Below are 22,402 nucleotides of genomic sequence, written 5' to 3'. Positions count from 1 at the left end.
TAATCATACTAAAAAAAACATCTATCAAACTTAGGTTGGTTGAATGTATTGCTTAAAAAAGACATCCAATGTTAACATATTCCATCCAAACACTTTTTCAGAGTATACAACATTTATTTTTGTTTCCCATCCCCACTGAGTATCAACATATATTACACAATCAGCACACTTTACACAAACAACCAGTCCAGATTATAAAATGTCAACATTAGTTTTTTTGTACCAGTTAGTAAGTATTTGATATACACACACAAACCAATGACATACATGTCAGAAGGCACACACACCAACATGAGCACACACACACATGCATGTGTGCAATATATTTCGCATCTAAACAAATGACAAAAAATATATTAATCTCCACAATATATAATCAATTATGTAACCTACATGACCCAACAATCTATTGCAAAAATAACGGCAACCTCTCTGAATGGTAGCCATCTTGACATAAGAATATTTTCATTAAGGGTGCGGCGAATTTAAATATACATTTGAGAAAATAATGCAACTAATATTGAAGTTATCAGGTAATCATCTCTGTCAACTCCACCACAGACAATTTTGCTTATATCATTAATATACAATGAAACTCATTTGAGTGTCCATTAAAACAGACCTGCAATCCAGCAAACCCAGAGTTTGGCAAATAACAGTCCATATACTTCAAAATGCAATCTTATTTGACATTTTGAATATGGGCCATTGTGCTTTTCTGTGGCAAGGGCATTAAAGTATTTTCAAAGATTTCCAGGATATCTAGATGTCAGATTTGCTTGAAGAACCAAATAATGGTTTGTAATAAATGCACTTTACCAAACAATGACATATATATTTGACAGTTATTAGCTGTGCTTTGTATGCCTGGCTTTTTCTGTTAGATCACCGTGATCTTGACAAAAGCAGAATAGTGGATGAGTCTATTTTCATTTTCTGCTTCAAGACAAATAGGAGAGGGGGTGGGGTAAAGGGGAGGGCCCCTTCATGGCCCTGTGTTGTGGATTCATACTGGTGACTGACGGCACACAAAATTCACTAATGACATGTGCAGGCCAGGGCCCAGTCAGCCAATCAAATCCTCAGACATAAGTGTGAATGTATGCTGAGTATACAAAACATTAAGAACACATGCTCTTTTTGTGACAGACTAGGTGAATCCAGGTGAACATTATGATCCCTTATTGATGACCCTTGTTAAATCCACTTCAATCAGTTTATATGAAGGGGAGGAGACAGGTTAAATAAGGATTCTTTTTAAAATCCTTGAGACATTGATTGTGTATGTATGCTGTTCAGAGGGTGAACGGGCAAGACAAAAGATTTAAGTGCCTTTTAATGGGGTATGGTAGTAGGTGCCAGGCGCACCAGTTTGTGTCAAGAACTGTACCGCTGCTGGGTTTTTCACACTCAACAGTTTCCATTGTGTATCAATAATGGTCCACCACTCAAAGGACATCCAGCCAACTTGACACAACTGTGGGAAGCATTGGAGTCAACATGGGCCAGCATCCCTGTGGAAAGCTTTCGACACCTTGTAGAGGCCTTGCCCCAACATATTGAGGCTATTCTGAGGGCAAAATAGGTGGGTGCAACTCAATATTAGGAAGGTGTTCCTAATGTTTTGTATACTCAGTGTGTGCATGCACTGCTGGACAATATAATAAACTCATTTCATTTTGGAAACGATGTATGCTGTGCTTTCCGTATTGTGTGTTAAACAGCTAGAAAAAGGGTCTACTTATTGATGACCTGGAAGTGATCAATAAATTCACAAATAAAGTTAATGCTTTGATAATCTTTGATAAAACTTTGAGAGTGTTTTCTCACTAACAGACACGACAAAACAGACTGATCACCTCAATATTCTCTCTCTGCTAAACCAACATTAACATACCAGAACTGTCCTTGGAGTTAAATGGTGTGGATATGTAGACTGATAAAGTGCTTATGGAATTTCTCCTCTCCTTAAGGTGATGTTTAATCAGAGACTAAGTAAAGCTGTGTCCGTATATGTTTACGGCTTGTAATATCAATAGGGAAAGTAACAAAAATCTTAGTTACACATCTTCTACCTAAACATTATATTGACACAAACACATTAAGAAAAGCCTATAAGATATATGTTTCCAATTGTCTGTAAATGGAGCTGAGGGTAAACAGAAAGATAAAATTCTATTATCTGTATTCAAAAATCACTCAGATATAAGTCTTACTTTTCCACACATTCAAATGGCTTTCCAAAATGTACAAATAAAAAAAGCAAAATATGTTTTCTATGAGCTGAGGTATTATTTACAGTGAAAATGTGTTTCATTAACCATTTTTGTATGTGGAAGGTGTAACTGAGGATGATATTGAAGTGGTGCTGTGTTTTTTATGTGGTATACCATGCAAATAGTCATAAGCAGTCAACCCAGGACAGCACTGGATTCTGGGGATATAACTTTCTATGACTTCAAAGGTTTTAGTTCAGGTATTTCCTCAATTCGAATGTCAATGTAAAAACATGTTTGTAGAATCAATGAAAAAAAGGCCAATTTCAAGGTAAAATGCAACCCATACATTGTGATTTGCCTTGTCCAAAGCAGTTAACAAATTCTCATTCCAAATGTATTGAGTAACTTGTATAGAGTATGTAATACTTTATATCTAAATCATTTACCATCTCTCATCATAATACAATTATAATCAACAAATAGAATGACAAACACTAAAGCAGTGTTCTCATAGTGCCTTGTTCAAGATGTTAAATCTGATCCAAAGTCAGAGTTACTTCTATCTTTGTAGAAACTAAGTACCATTTTTTTCATATTTCTGTATTAGATATGTTGATTAAGACTGTTAATGGCCAAAAGGTGAATTATTAAGACAGGTTTGTACTCCTTGCTGACCTGCAGTACACAATTTGGTGATCTATGAGATCACCCTCAGCTGAACTATCCAGTAAATATGACTCACAACGTTCTACTATTAGGGCCTATGAAAACCCTGTTTTGACACATGTTCCACTTCCATTGGATAAGGCTGTTGGCTAAAAATAAACACAAGCAACATGCTTGTGACCACAGAGGGATGAGAACAACTTTGGTTTGCTCCAGTCGTACGATCACAATGACATAGAACAGTGAAGACCGACCGCACATGAGACATTCACATCGAAACAGCTTTGCTGTTTTTTTTGGATTTTGGATTTTTATCTCTGTTTTTGTACAACAAAATAGATCCTCTGGAAGGTAACATACCTGTCTGGTGTCCATTACTACTCATCATACTCTGTCTCCATCTCTTCGTACTCTGTGTTCCCTTGTGTTGAGTATGATCGGGTCTTCATTGCGCAGTTGGAGTCCATCAAGATGGCCTGAGAAGAAAACAATTGTCTAGAGTCAGAGTACAACCCTAATTTTTTTACCATAAATGGAAAAAGAGAATGAAATGGTCACCAATAATTTGTTATCAAGGACAAAAGTATCAGAGATGAAAGATGTCTCGTTTGAAAACAAAGAGCTTTGTACTGTGGTTGCATCGTATACAGTCATGTAGCTTTGATGAAAGACAACTACCTAGGCCAATTTATTAGTCTGCCTCGAGAGGCATAATTCTTTGAACCTTTTTCACAATATCTAGTTACAGAGACACCCATGTGCAATTTATAAAAGCTTTTCAAACTATGTAGATTCACTACCACCATCTACCCCCAAAATGTGCAACCAAAGGGGAAGCTACCCTGAGTGTACAAAACATTAAATAACACCTTCCTAATATTTAGCCCCCACCCATTTGGCCTCAGAACATCATCAATTCGTCAGACTCTATAAGGTGTTGAAAGAGTTCCACCGGGATGCTGGCCCATGTTGACTCCAATGCTTCCCACAGTTGTCAAGTTGGCTGGATGTCCTTTGGGTGGTGGACCATTCTTGATACACACGGGAAACTGCTGAGCATGAAAAACCCATCAGCGTTGCAGTTCTTGACACAAACTGGTGTGCCAGGCACCTACTACCGTATCCTGTTCAAAGGCACATAAGTCTTTTGTCTTGCCCATTCACCCTCTGAACAGCATACATACACAATCCATATCTCAATTGTCTCAAGGCTTAAAAATCCTTCTTTAACCTTTCCCCTCCCCTTCATCTACACTGATTGAAGTGGATTTAACAGGTGACATCAATAAGTGATCATAGCTTTCACCTGGATTCACCTGGTCACTCTATGTCATGGAAAGAGTAGGTGTTGATAATGTTTTGTAGACTCAGTGTATATTGTTCAAACACTCTAACCAGGCTCAATACCCTGCTATCTGTTCATGTATGTGGTGTTTCTAAGACAGCAAACTGTAAACATACACACAATCTATCCCTCCACCATGTCCACAATCTATCCACCTATCCCTCCACCATGTCCACAATCTATCCACCTATCCCTCCACCATGTCCACAATCTATCCACCTATCCCTCCACCATGTGCACAATCTATCCACCTATCCCTCCACCATGTCCACAATCTATTCACCTATCCCTCCACCATGTCCACAATCTATCCACCTATCCCTCCACCATGTCCACAATCTATCCACCTATCCCTCCACCATGTCCACAATCTATCCACCTATCCCTCTACCATGTCCACAATCTATCCACCTATCCCTCCACCATGTCCACAATATATCCACCTATCCCTCCACCATGTCCACAATCTATCCACCTATCCCTCCACCATGTCCACAATCTATCCACCTATCCCTCCACCATGTCCACAATCTATCCACCTATCCCTCCACCATGTCCACAATCTATCCACCTATCCCTCCACCATGTCCACAATCTATCCACCTATCCCTCCACCATGTGCACAATCTATCCACCTATCCCTCCACCATGTGCACAATCTATCCACCTATCCCTCCACCATGTCCACAATCTATCCACCTATCCCTCCACCATGTCCACAATCTATCCACCTATCCCTCCACCATGTCCACAATCTATCCACCTATCCCTCCACCATGTGCACAATCTATCCACCTATCCCTCCACCATGTCCACAATCTATTCACCTATCCCTCCACCATGTCCACAATCTATCCACCTATCCCTCCACCATGTCCACAATCTATCCACCTATCCCTCCACCATGTCCACAATCTATCCACCTATCCCTCCACCATGTGCACAAATAAGCTATCCTCTTCTACCTTCCCATACAAACTGTAGCTTACTCATACTCTAAACCAGGGGTCTCCAACCTTTTCTAGCATGAGAGCTACTTTAGAAAAATCAAACGCAGAGAGCTAGTAATGTATTTTTATTTTTCTCTCTTCTCCTGTCTCCTGCAACTCTTCCCCGGTGTTCCTATAAGAGAATGTAGTGCACTATGTTTTCTGTCAATATCCCTGGTAAAATAATGGTTAATAAACAACTCTAAGGGGGCCCTTTCAAATCTGTGATTTTCTTTCCCGCCAAATTGTTTTATATTTTCCCAAAAGATTTTTTCTCAGTAAAGATGTTCCTGGTTTTCAATTTTTTGGGCTTTTCACATTCAAAATTACAATTGTTCCTTGAGAAACAATAAAATTGGATGTTCTGAGTCCATGTCAATGCTTAAATCACATCAGTAGACATTTTTTGGAGGGGGGGTTGTCTGGAAGAAAACTAGTAAATTTGGATTTTGTAATTCCCCTTTCATTGCGCATCTGGCCATTTTTAAAACCACAGCGCCCACAGCAAAATCGAATTAGCATAATCAAATAATCCCCATAAAATTCCATCCGTTCTAAACTAGAGATATCTGAGTTTTGGCATTGGATGCGTCTCAATCTACTCCATCAGCCTATGTAACACTTCCGCATCTGCGGTGAAATGTGACAGAGCTAGAGCGGTGTCTGTCATATCATGAGACATCACAAAATCGTCTGTAGCGTTTTGCTCTACTCCATTTTGCTCTACTACCCCCACAAGCATCTTGGGACTCGTCTGAAGTCGTTACAGCCAATCTGCCTACTTCTGTCTGTAGCGTCCGAACCCTTTGGGCTAGACACTAATATAACCCCTCTGTGTAAAGGTGAGACTCTCACAAACACGTACATGTTTTGCTCTAGGACACCCACAGGCCTCACAAGATTCGTCTGAAGGTCGCCCTATAACAGCTTCCACTCTTCTGGGAAGGTTTTCCGCTAGATGTTGGAACATTGCTGCGGGGACTTGCTTCCATTCAGCCACAAGTGCATTAGTGAGGTTGGGCACTGATGTTGGGCGATTAGGCCTGGCTCGCAGTCGGCGTTCCAATTCATCCCAAAGGTGTTCGATGGGGTTGAGGTCAGGGCTCTGTGCAGGCCAGTCAGGTTTTTCCACACCGATCTCGACAAACCATTTCTGTATGGACCTTGCTTTGTGCACGGGGGCATTGTCATGCTGAAACAGGAAAGGGCCTTCCCAAAACTGTTGCCACAAAGTTGGCAGCACAGAATTGTGATGCTGTAGCATTAAGATTTCCCTTCACTGAACTAAGTGGCCTAGCCCAAACCATGAAAAACTGTCCCAGACCATTATTCCACCAGACTGGTATCTGCCAAACCCAGATTCGTCTGTCGGACTGCCAGATGTTGAAGCATGGTTCATCACTCCAGAGAACGTGTTTCCACTGTTCCAGAGTCCAATTGCGGCGAGCTTTACACCACTCCAGCTGACGCTTGGCATTGTGCATGGTGATCTTAGGCTTGTGTGTGGCTGCTTGGCCATGGAAACCCATTTCATGAAGCTCCCGATGAACAGTTCTTGTGCTGATGTTGCTTCAAGAGGCAGTTTGTAACTCGGTACTAAGTGTTGCAACTGAGGACAGACGATTTTTACATGCTATGCGCTTCAGCACTCGATGGTCTTGTTCTGTGAGCTGTTCTGTGAGCTGTTCTGTGAGCTTGTGTGGCCTACAACTTCACGGCTGAGCTGTTGCTCCTAGACATTTCCACTTCACAATAACAGCACTTACAGTTGTCCGAGGCAGCTCTTGCAGGGCAGAAATTTGACGAACTGACTTCTTGGAAAAGTGGCACGTTGAAAGTCACTGAGCTCTTCAGTACGGGCCATTCTACTGCCAATGTTTGTCTATGGAGATTGCATGGCGTATTGCATGGCTGCTGTGTGCTCATTTTTAAACACCTGTCAGCAACAGGTGTGGCTGAAATAGCTGAATTCACTAATTTGAAGGTGTGTTCACATACTTTTGGCCTTGTAGTGTATATGGAGTCTGTAGGTGACAAAAATAAGGGGTTAAATATATATATTTTTTATATCCTGATCTTTCTTATATCTGTCAGATATAGGATAGACACTTCATGTTATTCCATGTAGATCAAACCCCAGGCTGTAGTGATGCAGTGCCTTAGACCACTGCGCCACTCGGGAGGCCTCAAATCATTTTCCCATATATTTTTGGGGTACTTCAACGGTTCTTAAAATTCTAAATCAAATAGAGAAATTATCCTTGGTATGACCTTCTTAAAACAATTCCATACAGCTTAGTAGTACCCCCCTACCCTCCTTACACTCTTGTGGTTTAATTGAGCATCTGTGAGGAATGTGCTGTCTAATGTGCCGGTCTAGAGATGGCTCTGTACTGCTGCTGCTCACTTCATGGCAAAGTTTGCAAATAACAAATAATATATGCAAATTATATACTTACTCATGATATACTTCTGCCAGGTAAGCCTACTTTGCAGTTAACATTTAATTGAGAAGGTTTTCTGTCCACCCACAATTGGGTTATCACATCAACTGGCTACACACAGAGGAGTGATAGACAAACGCGTGCACCGCACAGACAGACAGGGGAAATATTGCTGGAAATTAATTGGCAGATAATGTGTTAGGTTTGGCTTTTTAAGCCATAGTGGCTAACCAGGTGTGGGATGATGTCAATGTTGCGTTGATTAGATAGTCGCTGGGAGATACTTGTGAGATTTGTTTATGACAGTTTGCGGTGGAACACGTGAAAATTGCATGTACTTTCAGAATTGTTTGGCGAGCTACTCATAGGTGGGCTGTGAGCTACTGGTAGCTCGTGATCGACCTGCTGGAGACCCCCCGCTCTAAACCAATTCAGTCTGGAGAACCAAAAGCAGGTGGAAGCTGGGGTGGGGATGGCCAACAGCAGTAGAATGCATTACACAGCAATGGTGAGACTTGAACTGGCCAACTTAAATAGACAGCCAAATTAAAGAAGGCATGTGTCTCTTGATCAAAACTCTGTTTTGAGTTCCTCTCTCTCTGCTTCTCCTGGTAGTATTGCCTGTAAAAGACGACAGTAGTTTGAGCCTGTGGGTATGGTAGTTCTCTCTGCATCAGACGCAGCTTTACAAGTAATTCGCATTCAAATGCATACCTCTGCAGATGTGTGTGTAGTAGGTTTGTGTGTGTGCATGTGTGTCTTTGTGTACATGTGTGTGCGCTTGTGCGTGTGTACGAGGTGTTCAGTGTCTCACCATTTTCTCTTCCCTCCCAGGAGGACTCCTGAGGAAGTAACAGAGGGGAGCGAAGAGGATGTCCACGACGCCGATGATGGTCATGAGCCAGGAGAACCCAATGCTCTTCGCTATGGCGCCCCCAGCCGACGGACCTTCATCAGCAAAGGAAGGCTAATGAGCTTATAGGGGAGTTGAATATGGAGGCCTTATTTTCCCCATTTTGACATATGATGATAACTATCCCCATGACGGCAAATCTGCGAACTCTTACTATGCCATACCTTAAAAACCTACATAAGAATGCATGGTGCAAAATCAGAGAATATTAACATATGGACTACAACACTTGGCAGTTTAAAATCATTACTTTAAATATGTATACTTAATTAAGTGGGTCCTGTGGGTGGGATGGGGAGGGGGTTGGGGGTTGGGGGGGGATAAATGTGTATTTTGGTTTGTGCTTTTTTTTTTTTGTCTTGTCAACCCCAAAATTAAAACCTGATCACAAAAAAAAATGTAATAATGTGTGATAGAAATGTTTAAAAGACTATGCTACGGGACTGGGTTATTTTCAAGCATCTGAGTTACCTAAAGCAAAGCCCATGCAGAATGCCACATCAGCAATGGCGTACACAGTGCCATAGACTGACACATGTCTCAGGTCCACTAAATAGCCCATGATTGGCATCATAGAGGAATCCACCATGCCTGACAAGAGACAAGACATTGAGAATACAGTCATATCTGTTACAAACCAGATGCTAATTTCATCATTTGCGGTTTTCCTGTACAGTGAGAAAACAAATGGACTTACCAATTGCAAAACCAACACCGAAATTCGGAAGTATTAGTCCATAGATGTCCTTAGCAAAAGGAACCTATGACATAGGACATAGTCAAGGTAAAGAGTGGAACAGGGGTTTTATTGATCAAATGTTTACAGTGTTATCCAGAATACCATTCTTTATGTGGGACTCGAGGATATTTGTTTTCCCACACACAAACACAACTGCATAAGGCACTACAATGAAAATGGAATTGTCTGTTTCCAGAGAATTAGCTGTTTGCTGGTTGACTTCTGAGCGAACTCCCCTTCCCTAGACTCAGAATGTGATTTGGAGACTAATGAGATATAGTAGGACATTAAGACAATGGGACTGTTCCAATATTTTGAAAATGCATCATTACTTCCCCCTTTCTTCTATGTAATTCCTGATCTGGCATGACTGGGTTGGTAAAACCCTAGCTTTCACCTATACCCATAGTATTACACAAACAATCTTTAGATGGACCCCCTAATACTGACGATGCCATGCCAAACAGGTAAGGTAAGCACTGTGTTGTGCTGGATGCTAAATTCTAGCTGAGGAAGATGTGTCTAGTACTCACACAGAGGATGCTAACCCCCACTAGTACCATCCCGATGAGAGAGCACAGCCATCTGGGAAAGGAAGAAAGAGCAGTTCAGCGTCTGCCAATGACAACAGTCAACGTCCCTCTCCCCTCCCTCCACCGTTGTTTTGTACCGCAAGGCCACAAAATCAGATTTATTAGAATATTAAACTTAAAATAAACTAATAGAGGAAGTAAATGGATCACAATCTGTTTTCTTTGAGTCAGGATTAGGACATTTTAAGAAACAAATAGGAGTTGCTTATTTCAAACTTTCTAAAATAATACTGCTATGGCTACAGGCAACATTTGAGTCCTGAAATACATTTATTTTCATAAAGTGTGAGTTAAAAATAGAATGATTCATATGTGACAGATCGCACACTTGATCAACTGCGGCAAACAAGCAAACATTAGCCAAGAGGTCATATACTCATTGTCACACTGAGACTTCAATAAACAGCAAATACCCAACCTGCCAGAGAAATCTCATTCAGAGTTGCTCAATAGTACAGGAAACAGATACCAACGCGGGAGAAGATAAGGAGATGGAAAAACGGGAGTCATTTCCCCCCCTACCTCCCCATCTTGTGTGCGAGGACGCCAAAGATGTTGGTTCCAATAAGGTAAGAGATGCTGGCTGGCACGAAGGCAATGCCTAGCAGAGAGAAAGAGAGAGCGAGAGAGAGGAGGAGAGAGAGAGAGAGAGAGAGAGAGAGAGAAAGAGAGAAAGAGAGAGCAAGATTGAGAGTGAGAGAGAGAGAGAGAGGGAGAGGGCAGGGTACAGAGAGGAGAGAGCAGGGTAAAGAGAGAGAGCAGGGTAGAGAGAGAGAGAGAGAGACAGAGAGACAGAGAGAGGAGAGAGAGCAGGGTAGAGAGAGAGACGGAGAGAGAGAAGAGAGAGAGAGCAGGGTAGAGAGAGAGGCCCAGATAAGCAGCCACATTATCAGCCTTCATCATAGGGCTCCAGCACATCTCCTAGACACAGTAATGAACACTCCCGCTCTACACTCGCCCTCAAATGACACCCTAATATCCTGCCCTGTCCCCCCATCTTCCTCCAGCCCCTCTCTCATCCCCCTTTATCTGTGCGAGTCCTCACAGGCAACGCCACTAATAAAATAAGTAATAATGACGGAAAAGAAAAAGAGTGATTTGGTTTCAATGGGAGGTTCAATGATATTTTCAATGTTCACCTACATACTGTTTGAAGTTATTGCAAGTCTACAGTTATAATCCAAACCATGAGTTGAAATGAGGACCTTTATTCTAAGTACATTCAGCGGGCAGAATAGTTTCATGAGCAGCATTGTCAATAGGGGAAACAGGGTTGTCAAGAGGGACAAAAAGGAAAATAAATGTAAAAATACCTAGCTGCCATTTTCTTGGACACATGGTCTCCATCATCCAAATAGGCAACGCTGGTTCTAACATGGCGATGGCCATGTTCGCAAAACAAATGGATCCTGGAAAACAGAATGTGATTGAGGATAAGTGGACCCTGGGCCTATTATTCTCCATCTTCACACTTTTTGTGTGTCCCTATCACCCCCCCACATCACCCCCACCCCCCCACCCCACCATCCCCCGTTCCCGCAGCCTCAGACATAATACCAAGTATTAGTCCACCCTGGCCAAAGGACCTGGTAATTTAAGTGGTGGGGAGGCTCACTGACACATAAATGCATTTTCCCCCAGTACTTCAGTATCACACATACTCCAACACACACAAGCAAGTGTGCAAGCAAGCACACACACACATATACAGTCACACACCACAAACATGCACGCACATGCACATGCACATGCGTGCACAAGCACACATGCACCAATGCACCAATGCAGGGACGCTCGCACTCAGTCAGTCACGCACTCACGCACTCACACACACAATCTACTCTAATGGAGAGATGACCCCATCTAACATGCAGCGCTCGCTCCCTCTCAACACTCTCCCTGGCAATAATACTGTGTTTTCCTGGCTCAGGGCACAAATTCAACCGCTGAAATAGAATTTGATGGAACATCTGAATCAATTCTTCTCCCACCTCTTTGCTCTTTGCTTAGTGTGACTGAAATGGGAAATGGCACAGCAGGTACTTCAGAATGAAGTAATAATATTACAGTATTAATAAGTGACGCGTTCTTACCTGCAGCAATGAGTATGTATGGATCTTTCATAAGACTCCATAGTGAAGACCCTTTCTGGCTCTGTAGAGAGAAAAGGGACATGAAATGTAGAGCTAAACAGAGAGCCATGAGTTTCATGTCAAAACTGATTAATACAAAAAAGGCAGGCAAAATATGATATAGGGTACGTAATTACTACAGTACTGTCTGTGCTTTTACATCGTTCTACAATGATGTTTGGTTACTATCTGTGCTTATGTCAAACTGGAACACAGTTTTCCCTCTCTATTCTGAGGATCTCTGCTCTTACAGTAGCGAATAGAAAATGTCCACACATAGCCAGTGAGTTTACTAAAGACTGGCACAGTGTTGACAACAACCCGTTATCAGTCTGTTAAGAGAATTATGTTCTCACTGTTCTTAAACTGCTACTCAGTCTGCAACTCAGAGTTCGTAAAGTTCTGGTTTAAATAAAACAGACAGAATTCCCAGCTTACAATAGTCAAAAATGTTTATTCACGATTGCGCTCTGAAGTGCATTGTACAAAGACATCTATCATATACCAGGCTCCTTATTTACGCACACACATACACACGAACATTAAGGAGAGTTAGTTATCTTCTTCCCCAGAACTCTCAACACTGTAGATCGTCACCCAGCCGACAGTTTCATTCCTCTGAGATTAAGGAAACCTTGAGGGGGACTCCCTCTCATATCTTAAACCCTCAGAATTCAAGCTAGGTCAGGTCAACCACAGTTTAATGGCTCTTGGTGTTTACTTAAACACACACACCAACATTCCTCTCTTCCCCAGTCCAACCTAGTTCGATTTATGCTGAACATTTGAGTTACTCATTATACATGCTACATAGACCATATCACTAATAGTTAGGTTTCAGGGTAGAATTATTTAATCATTATCTTTAACCATAGAAATTCTTCTATCACAGTCCCTCTGACACCGTCTCTCAGCTTAATGACAGATATGTACTAATTGTGAGGATTATGTCATGACCCAAACCCATTCCACTTTCTCCTTTTTAATATTCTTCAAGACAACAATTTCAAACATAAAACGATTTCAAACATAAACAACCTTCCCCTATCATCCACAACTAAGCAACGTCTAAGCGCCATTGGTCTGACAATCACAGCCACCATCTAGCTCTCTGGTTCGGTCTCTGCCTCCTTGGTATCCGTGGTGACTGATACACATCAGCCCCATAGACCAAAGTCATAGGGGCTGTGATAGGAATCTCTATCACAGGCACACATCTCCTCTAACTGGAATGGTAACCCATCATCCCAGAGACCCACACATTTAGTGGTTTAAATTCAGACTGTTTTTTTGGTTGTTTTTACTCAGACACCCGCGACCCATTTAAAACCTCCCGTCGCGAGTTGCGACCCCCACTTGAGAATTGCTGGTGTAAAGCACTTTAATCATCTGGAAAAACGCTGTTCGAATCCAATCCCAATCAAATCACATATAATACACTATTGATATCACAGTGATCTGGTGATTGTGAACACATTCCAACACAATTCCAATGAATTTACATCAATAATCCTAAAAAGAGCTGTCAAATCTATAGCCATACACTCACCTCTGGTTCCACCTTTGAGGGCTGGAGAATGAACAGTTGCAGTGCTGTTGGGAGACAGAGTCTGAACTTAGTTAGCATCCCTAACAGGTAACTTCTGATTGGAGAAAACAGAATGTCTGCTTCATGATAGAGAGAAACATGGCCACATTACCTCCATCCAGCACAGCCAGAACAGCCAGAATGAGGAAAGGTGCCGTTTTCCCCACAAACTCATACATGACACTGCCAAATGGTGGGCCCACTGGGTGGAAGAAAGTAAAGATGGTCAGTGGTTTTGGCCAAACGTAGCCTGTTACTGTAGTCTACAAAGAGCTCAAATGCATCATGAATTGCGTACATACCCAGCACACCCATGGCGAGACCACCGAGGGCTATCCCAATGGCATTTCCCCTCTCCTCATCATCTGTGTACACACTGGCAAGCATCCCCATCCCTAGAAGAAGAACAGGACATGTAGCTACCCACTGGGCACAGACGTCTAGTTTTGATTCACATTTGGTTGAGTTGTCAACTAATGTGAATTCAACATGAAATCAACAAAAAATGTCACAATGTCATTGGATTTAGATTTAAAAAAATAAAAAAATACATTTACTTTGATGACTTTTTGCTAATCCAATCAATTTTCCACCTTGATTCATTGTCATCACATAGATTTTTATCCGGTGGGTAAGCTCTTAGACACACAGGTACATTTGACTTGGCTAAATGTATATGTTTGGTTAAAGCATTCAGGGTATTTTATTTCTTTATAGCACACTGTATTGAAACACTGCTCTTCGTTTATCCCAGAGCTGTTCGAACAAAACAAACCAAAACCTCTGTGATTGTTTGAATAGACATTTGACAGCGCTATATTAGGAGTATTTGTCCCTCTACCACAGCACCTTTCAATAACTCCACTAGAGCTGTGATAAATGATTGTTCAACTTGAGAGACATAAAGATGCATAACAAGGTAGGCCCACAGTAATGAAAATGTGAAGTTTCTGGAGAAACTGTATGTTCTTGCGCAGCTGTCTCAAAGTGAAGCTAATCCTGAAAGCATCCATAAATGTCAGGGGTAATGCCAAGGACCTTACCAGCCACGGAGGAGCAGGAGGAGCCCACACCCTGCAGGGATCTGGCCAGAAACAGCAGAGTGTAGCTCGATGAGAAGGCGAACACTTAACAACAACGACGACAATAGAAATTCAGACAAAAGAAAACATCAATCATGAAAAATCATTGAAACACTTGTGTGAGATCTGAAAACAGGTGTGGATGTGACGGGTGTGGATGTAGGTAATACTTACTGATGGTTGACAGGAACATAATACAGAACCCAGCAAACATGGGGATCTGGTATCCTATTCTGTAAGCACACGGAGACATCCCTTCTCAATACTGTTCAATACAATATAAAACAAGACAGCAATAACTACAGCTCATCTAACACTAGGCAGTCTAGTTGCAGCAGTCGGGCAGAAATACTCTTTGGCCCTGTACACACTCAAGCTGTACAACTGATGTACAATGCATTTGCCACAATGGTTGTGATACAACTGATATTTACGTGATACACAACTGAGAGTTGGTCTCCACAGAAATGTTTACACAACCATTGTGTGGTGTCAATGCTTTGTAATTATTGTTGTGTAGGAAAACTCTGTTGTATCACAATGAATTGCACATCAGTAGTTATACAACTTGAGTGTGTACTGCGGGACTTGTTCCATGTAACTGACATGCATGACTTGCCTTGTGTTGTCCTTATCCAAGCCGAAGGTGACTAAGGGGAAATAATAGGATTCTATTGTTTGCTTCAATTACAGCATATTGTGGTGCCCAGTTGAGACGGTAAATACTAGCCTTGATGCATTTGCCAATACTGAGCAGTGAGCACTGCTAGAGCTCACATCTTGACTGATTCCTTACTTTACCCGTGGGTGCATTCCATATGAAAATACCTCACAGTAATGTCTCTGACACCTTGGTCTTTCAGAATGTGTGCTGACATACAGGTATGTCTATAAAATAATTGTTCTAGAGTATAATCGATCTTGAGCAATTGTAGAACACAGTAAGTAGTTCAAAACAATAACTACAAGTGCTTGTAAAGCCCTAAAAGCAGGGATCCTTACTGAATGCATGCTGCATGCATGCAGGGAAGCATAAATCCAACACAAATCACTAAACAGGAATTTAGCTACATGGGAGCAGAATGGATTAGATCTAACTTACATAACATTTGGTCTCAAAATAGCAATATAATGTAATATAATGTATATAAATGTTATCCGTTTTTGATTTTCCTCCCTGTCACTTGAAAAGAGTCTGTTACTGATCTTTCTTTCCATGTATACTGTGATTTGACTTAGATAATACATAAATATGATTCAATAATGACCTTTGACTGAGTACCCAAACTCAGGGTAAGCTTAGTCACCATTCAGCTCTGGGCTAGCAGGAAGCAACTGTGACCTGGCAGGCACCCACACTGCATGTGGCTATGCCCTGAACTCTGAAGATACACACACTGGTCCAAGTTGCCTGCCTGCTGTCATCTCATTTTAGTGTAATTCAAAACTACTTGTTTTAATTATTAGTCAAATCAAGTCATAACTGTACGAAACAACCACTTTATACTCCCGAGTGGCGCAGCGGTCTAAGACACTGCATCTCAGTGCTAGAGGTGTCACTACAGACCCCGGTTTGATCCCAGGCTGTATCACAACCGGCTGTGATCGGGAGTCCCGTAGGGTGGCGCACAATTGGCCCAGCGTCGTCCGGGTTAGGCGAGAGTTAAGCCGTCATTGTAAAATAAGAATTTGTTCTTAACTGACTTGCCTAGTTAAATAAAGGTTAAATAAAAATAAATGAGTGCCACCAGTGAATCATTTTAAATGCTAAAACTTTTACATTTTTGTCATTTAGCAGACGATCTTATCCAGAGCAACTTACAGGAGCAATTAGGGTTAAGTGCCTTGCTCTAGGGCACACTGACAGATTTTTCACCTAGTCAGCCTGGGGATTCAAACTACCAACCTTGGCTTACTGGCCCAATGCACTTAACTGCTAGGCTACCTGCCAGCGCTCTTCATGAACAAGGGAAACATAAATAGACATGTCTTATGAAACCTGAATTATATGACTATACAGCTAAGCTAGTTGCCATGCAAACCAGTTCACAGCTGGCATTCAATTTAAAATAATCTAGAAATAAGCATAAAACTATTGTATTTGAAAAAGAGTGAGTAACAGAAAACACACCAGTGTGGACATGGGGAAATGTGACGGTTAGAAGCTTTCATTCACCCACCTGTTGGTGAGAGGCCCAATGAAGGGGTTGGTGATGAGCTGTACAGTGGCCTTGGAGGCAAAGAGTAGTCCCACTTTCACATTCTCATTGAGCAGCTGGTCGTCTGCTTTGGGGCAGTCGGGCTGTGTGGAGTTGTGGGGTGTGAGAGCCGAGGTGGAAGAAGAAACCCCCTGCGTCTGACCCAAGGGTATGGGTGTGGAGTCCATTGGGCCACCGCTGGTTACCCTGACAGAGTTGTCATAGAGGGACACGATGGTCTGGAAGGTTCCAGAAGGGGTGTGTGGGGAGGCCGTAGTGTGATTCTTGGCCATGTTGGCTGCTGCATCATCAATTGTGTATAGGTAGCTAGGGATGATGGGGACTACCAAGAAGAAAGGATCAGAAAAAGAGATGGGGGAAAAAGGTTCTATCTACATTCTGATATAACTTCTCTCCGATAGACCCACCCACAATTTGAACAACGTCTGTCGGGAATATAATTAAGAAATTATTTCGTATTTATTTGATTTGTGTAGCGGATGGGACATTAGGACACACACTACATTTTTTTCAAAGGTTAAGAATAGATTGATTGGATTTCACTAATTTAGCTATAAATATGGCAGATAACACAATAATTGGCACCATGAAGATGGTTTTAGCCTATTATTTTCATATAATTATGTTATTATCATGTTTTTATGATATTGTAACGATATGATTATTAGGGGGTCATGACCGCATGAGTAAAACTTCATGAACATGTCATAGATGTATTCCTATGTTGTTGTGTAACTAGCAAACTAATGGTGATGAGATAATAGTGTGTAAAAATAGTTTTATACAAGTTATACGGATGCATGCAATGTTAGGTTGGCTATTGTAGCTAGGCTAACGTAAGCTAAATTTGCTAGCTAAGCTAGCACCAAAGCTAGCACAGTATCTGGATCTTTTCAACTGCAGTTTCAGATGAGCAGCACTCAGTGAGTCAGTGTTCACCTTAGTGAAAAAGTAGATAGTTCCTTTAATGGAGGTGCCAACACCAAAGAGGAGAAAAGTGCTGTACATTAGTTTATTTTTGGGAGTGCAAAAGACTGTAAATGAATAAATGGCTACACAGCTAGCTAGCTAACTACACTGTACAATTCCTAATAGACTGGTGCCCAAGTGCTATAACAAATGTTGTTGCCCACATTCTGATTTAATTTGGTTGTCATGGCAGGGGTCAGAGACAGGTCGTATAGAGAGAGGGCGAGAGAGAGAGCACCGCCCATGTTGAGGCAGGGAGAGGAAGAACAGGTCATCAGGTGAGAAAGCAAATTGAACCATGCTTGGATTCCATAGATAGGAAACCAGTGACATGCATAAAAAGGTATTTAGTGCATTTAAGTGAATTGAGACTAAAGATCTGACCCCTCTCTGTACCACTATATGCCCACCTTTGTATAAGGTTGCAACCGGTTATTAACTGTTTTTGAATGTGTGTGTTTTTTACTTGATGGTGAATGACAATGAGTTGTTGCTATGCATTTTTGAAGTCTATTGCTTGAGCATGAGGCCATACTAATTGGGATATCTTGAAGGCTATTTCTTGAGCATGATGGCATACTCATTTATTTATTTTGAAGTCTATTGCTATAGCATTTTATTCCTTATTGAGGAGTTATATTTTGACTGTCACTGAATTATTGTATGAAATAATATTGCAATAAAATTGTGTAACCAAGTGAGAAGTTCCTGTACTCAGATTGCCTCGACTCCTTTTAAATTAGTTCAGTATTGGGAAATTAGTTATTCAAGACCATGTACTAGCCAACCATGGTGAAGGGTACACAAATAGATGAATGGGTTTTGACATTTAAATGTAGTTAAAGAAGGGTTGTGGTGGTGACTTTCTGAACTGTTAAGAGTAACAACACAGTTAAAAGTAATTTTGGTATTTCAGTTGTGGTTGGGGTATATTGACCAAATTATCAGGACATTTTTGGATGTATTTTCCCTTAGAAATTCACCAGAAACAACCATTTCACAGCTTTTTTTTATATCTTGAGGGGCATTCCCCCAGACCCACCTTGAGGGGTGTTGCCACAGGAACCCATTGACCCAATATGCAACACAGCCCTTGCTGTATATAGATTTGCCTCCAATCACATATAGGCATATTACGGCTAGCTACTCTATAGTAATTTCTGGCTGACATATTCTGACATTCTTCCAACGCGCACCTGTATCCAGTGCTCAATGGACATGTCCGGGAGACCTGACCAGCGTTGAGGGTGTACTCACGCGCGAAATAACAGCATTTACGCACACATCAAATGTCATCTATAATCTATCGGATACGACTGGGAGATTCATTGGTAATGGCAGTTTTGATGCTTTCAGGTAAATCAAGTGAATTTAGGACCTTGGGACCAAACACATGTCTGTAGCGGGTCCACCATCCCGGTCCACCAGATTTCAATTAATAATTACTCTTTACTTGGCAACGTGAAAGGCAATATACATTTTGTTACATTTTGAACAATTCATATCCTTGTGAAGCTTTACACTATAGGCTAAAGCGTTTGAAAATGCCTAAGGTTGTAAGCAATTTGACGCAATCTGATAACATGACTAATCATAATGGACAGATTAAACGTTTAGGAAACAACATTGTTGCACATTGGCCGCCTACTAATATGTTATTATGGGTATAATAGCATTTTAATTCATAATCTGTTTGATTTATGAAATATTTGATGCATTCATTCTTACTCATTGTCATATCTAATATTGGATATCGGATGACAAACCAATCAATGTGTATCTTATTTGAATTAAATTAAATTATATGACCAGGTCTATGTAAAGGTAAGAACTGAAGTAGCTAGTGTCTAATTTCGTATATTATTACAAAACTTCAGGCAAGGCTAAATTATGAGCAAATCATAGGCTTTAGACTAGCGTAGTTTATTTATTTTTTATTGGAAAGCAATAGCCAGGACGCTGACATGAATAACTTTTGTTCCGCACCAAAATTAATAATTGAACTACTCGAAACAAAGAGGAGACTACTACCTTCTTAAAATGGAAATAACAAAACATTGCATGGTTCAAATTAATATCTGTTATGTGTCCAAATTGTTTATGGGTTATTTAGGCTAGCAACGGACTCGAATTGGTTTTAGAAATGCATTTTTATGCGAACTTCAATGGGTGAAATAACAGTTGACGCAACAGGTAAGCAGTGTGAAAATACTTTATCCAAAGTTGCACCTACCGACCACCGTTAGAAGCATATTATCCAGCAGCAAGGCGATGAAAACGATGACCAGGATCAACTTCCTCGATTGTCTTTCCTCTCTCATCCATGACAATAAATTAAATTCTCTCAGTGTGTCTAATCTTCCCATTTTTAGAGTCCACAAAGGAGCAAGTGAAAAAAATATTCGCTCTGAAAAGAACAAACGTTATGGACACCAGAGAGTGACAGTCTGGAAACAAAAAATGTAGGCTACTATAGTATAGAAGCCTAATGGCAAATTACGCACGTTAAAATGTCAAATAAATAAATGTTCATTTTGTATAGATTGTATAGATCTCACACAAGGCAATGTAAAATACCCTTATAGAGAGTGGAGTAGACTAATATAAATCGCTTATGTGCCAGTGGAATAAAGTAGAAATTGGGACATCTGCTTCAAGAGATCGTGACCTGAAATGTGTTAAAAGTGCCATAATGGTTGAAATCTTACCTTAGATGCACATTAGCAAAAATCCCTTTGCGACCGCAAATCCGAAAGGAACGATAGATGCGGTGCGTTTTAGTTACTTGAATGCTCCTTGACGTCATGCAACCTTTATCATGAACATCCTCACATACAGCATCACAGTGAGCGATACGCACAATCAAATAACATTGAAGACAAAGTCGAAATCGAAATGTGGGAGTCGGGGTTTTGATGATGTGCATGATATGAAATTAAAGTTTTTAGTTTCTTACACTTCTGAGGGATATCATTATCATTTTGAATCCAACTACAGTTTATCAGAGTAACAGTACGATACTGACAATTTAGCATTTTGTTGACTATGTAAATCAAATACGGTTCATTCATTGTCATACATAAGAAATAACCTATATATGTGCAGTGTGTGTGTGTGTGTGTGTGCGTGTGCTTGCTAGCACGCGAGCAATGTGGAACACGCTTAAAATATATTTCGCGTGGGGCTGCGAACCAAAAGCTGGAGAAAGAACACACACACACTTGTAACTTCCCATGTTTCAATACAGCGACAGCATCTCTACAATGTTATATAGATGCCACCGATATGGAACCCGTGGGAACTAGGTAAAACTAGCTCCCTTTTGGCAACAGTCAACCGTTACAAAACCTGTCAGGCCAACCGTCAACCCTCACAAAGCCTGTCAGACCCCGTTTTTACACGGTTGACCACTCCTGCCTCATCAAAATCACTTTTTTATCAACCATATGACTTGACCTCCTGAGCGTTCGCTCTCTGCGTTTATCAGAGACCCTCGTCTTCCTATCTTTTTATGCAAGATCAGTGCAGAATCATCTCTCAATTACTAAACTCTTGTCTATTTTGAAAAGGACTCATCATTATGCATGCTTTTGAGCACTTTATTGCAGTAAAGGGTGGCAATGGCACCGCCTTGTGTTTTATGATGTCTGTTGCATCTTCATGAGACAATGCAAAACGAACACTAGCAGGCCTATGTGTTGCCATAAACGGGGAACAACCTATCTTTGCATTTCCACCTCTGTGGAGACATAAAGATGCGGCTGTAATCTGTCTAGACTTCACGCGACTGAAAGTGTAATTGCAGTGATTTTTTTTAGCACTGGATTTATCCACCACTTTCATCCAGTTAAACTGAAGCAAATCTTAACCATATTGACATATTCAAACTCCCACCAGTTTCATCCACATCTAAAGGATCACCCAAGTCAGGATGTAGTCCAAGAAGGCTTGTATTATAAATATAAAAAAAATGACCATCACGTTTCACCCACTCAATTACATGATCCTACAATCATTGTAGCCTATTTACCCCCTTGACTGATCTATGAGATCTCCAGCTCATTGAGTAACCATAGCTTCCTGCCCCTTCGATTACATAGCCAACACAAGTTTACCAAGAACACCTTTTCTCAACCGTAATTGAATTTGTACCTTTATTTTTTTGTGATTTATTAGTATGTTGTTGCTGTAGGAGTAGATTGAACTATTTTATCTATTGGTTACATCAACATGTAATGACACAGCTTTCCTGAAATGTAGTAGGCCTATGTTGTTGCTACTGGGGTTTTATGTGAAATGGTATGTTGGTTGTGGTCTCCTGTGATTGGCCATTGACAACAAACCTCCCTTTACAACATTGTTCCTCAGGTTGAGTTATGGGCCCTTTTTCAGACCACTCTCTACCTTTCTTTTTTCTTTCTGTTCTCTGAGAATTTGCTGCCATACTAAAAGGATATAAGCATATCATATTTTGTTCTTTGGAATTTACTGTCTCACGATGTCT

At 41.0% G+C, this 22,402-nt stretch overlaps 1 protein-coding gene across 2 annotated transcripts; it reads right to left on the bottom strand.

The window, feature by feature from the left end:
• Positions 1 to 99: 99 nt before the first annotated feature.
• LOC106576939 (synaptic vesicular amine transporter) lies at positions 100 to 20,768 on the bottom strand. Of its 2 annotated transcripts, none has more exons than XM_014154481.3 (16): positions 20,607 to 20,768; positions 20,132 to 20,305; positions 16,891 to 17,251; positions 14,885 to 14,943; positions 14,672 to 14,755; positions 13,931 to 14,023; positions 13,741 to 13,830; positions 13,590 to 13,633; positions 12,002 to 12,062; positions 11,222 to 11,317; positions 10,431 to 10,509; positions 9,849 to 9,900; positions 9,274 to 9,337; positions 9,048 to 9,167; positions 8,478 to 8,611; positions 100 to 3,361 (listed from the first exon to the last, which is right to left on the bottom strand). In XM_014154481.3, exons 2-16 carry the CDS (start codon positions 20,262 to 20,264, stop codon positions 3,263 to 3,265), a joined length of 1,569 nt encoding a protein of 522 aa, XP_014009956.1. In that variant the 5' UTR covers positions 20,265 to 20,305; positions 20,607 to 20,768; the 3' UTR covers positions 100 to 3,262. The 2 variants fall into 2 exon arrangements, with proteins under 2 accessions (XP_014009956.1, XP_014009957.1); XM_014154482.3 differs by lacking the exon at positions 100 to 3,361 and adding an exon at positions 3,371 to 8,284.
• Between the last annotated feature and the right edge of the window lie 1,634 nt (positions 20,769 to 22,402).

This window comes from Salmo salar, chromosome 18, assembly GCF_965601325.2.
Source record: "Salmo salar chromosome 18, fSalSal1, whole genome shotgun sequence".
Lineage (NCBI taxonomy): Eukaryota > Metazoa > Chordata > Actinopteri > Salmoniformes > Salmonidae > Salmo > Salmo salar.
The sequence above is the reverse complement of the archived record's forward strand: the minus strand, read 5'-3'. Positions and strand labels throughout refer to the sequence as shown.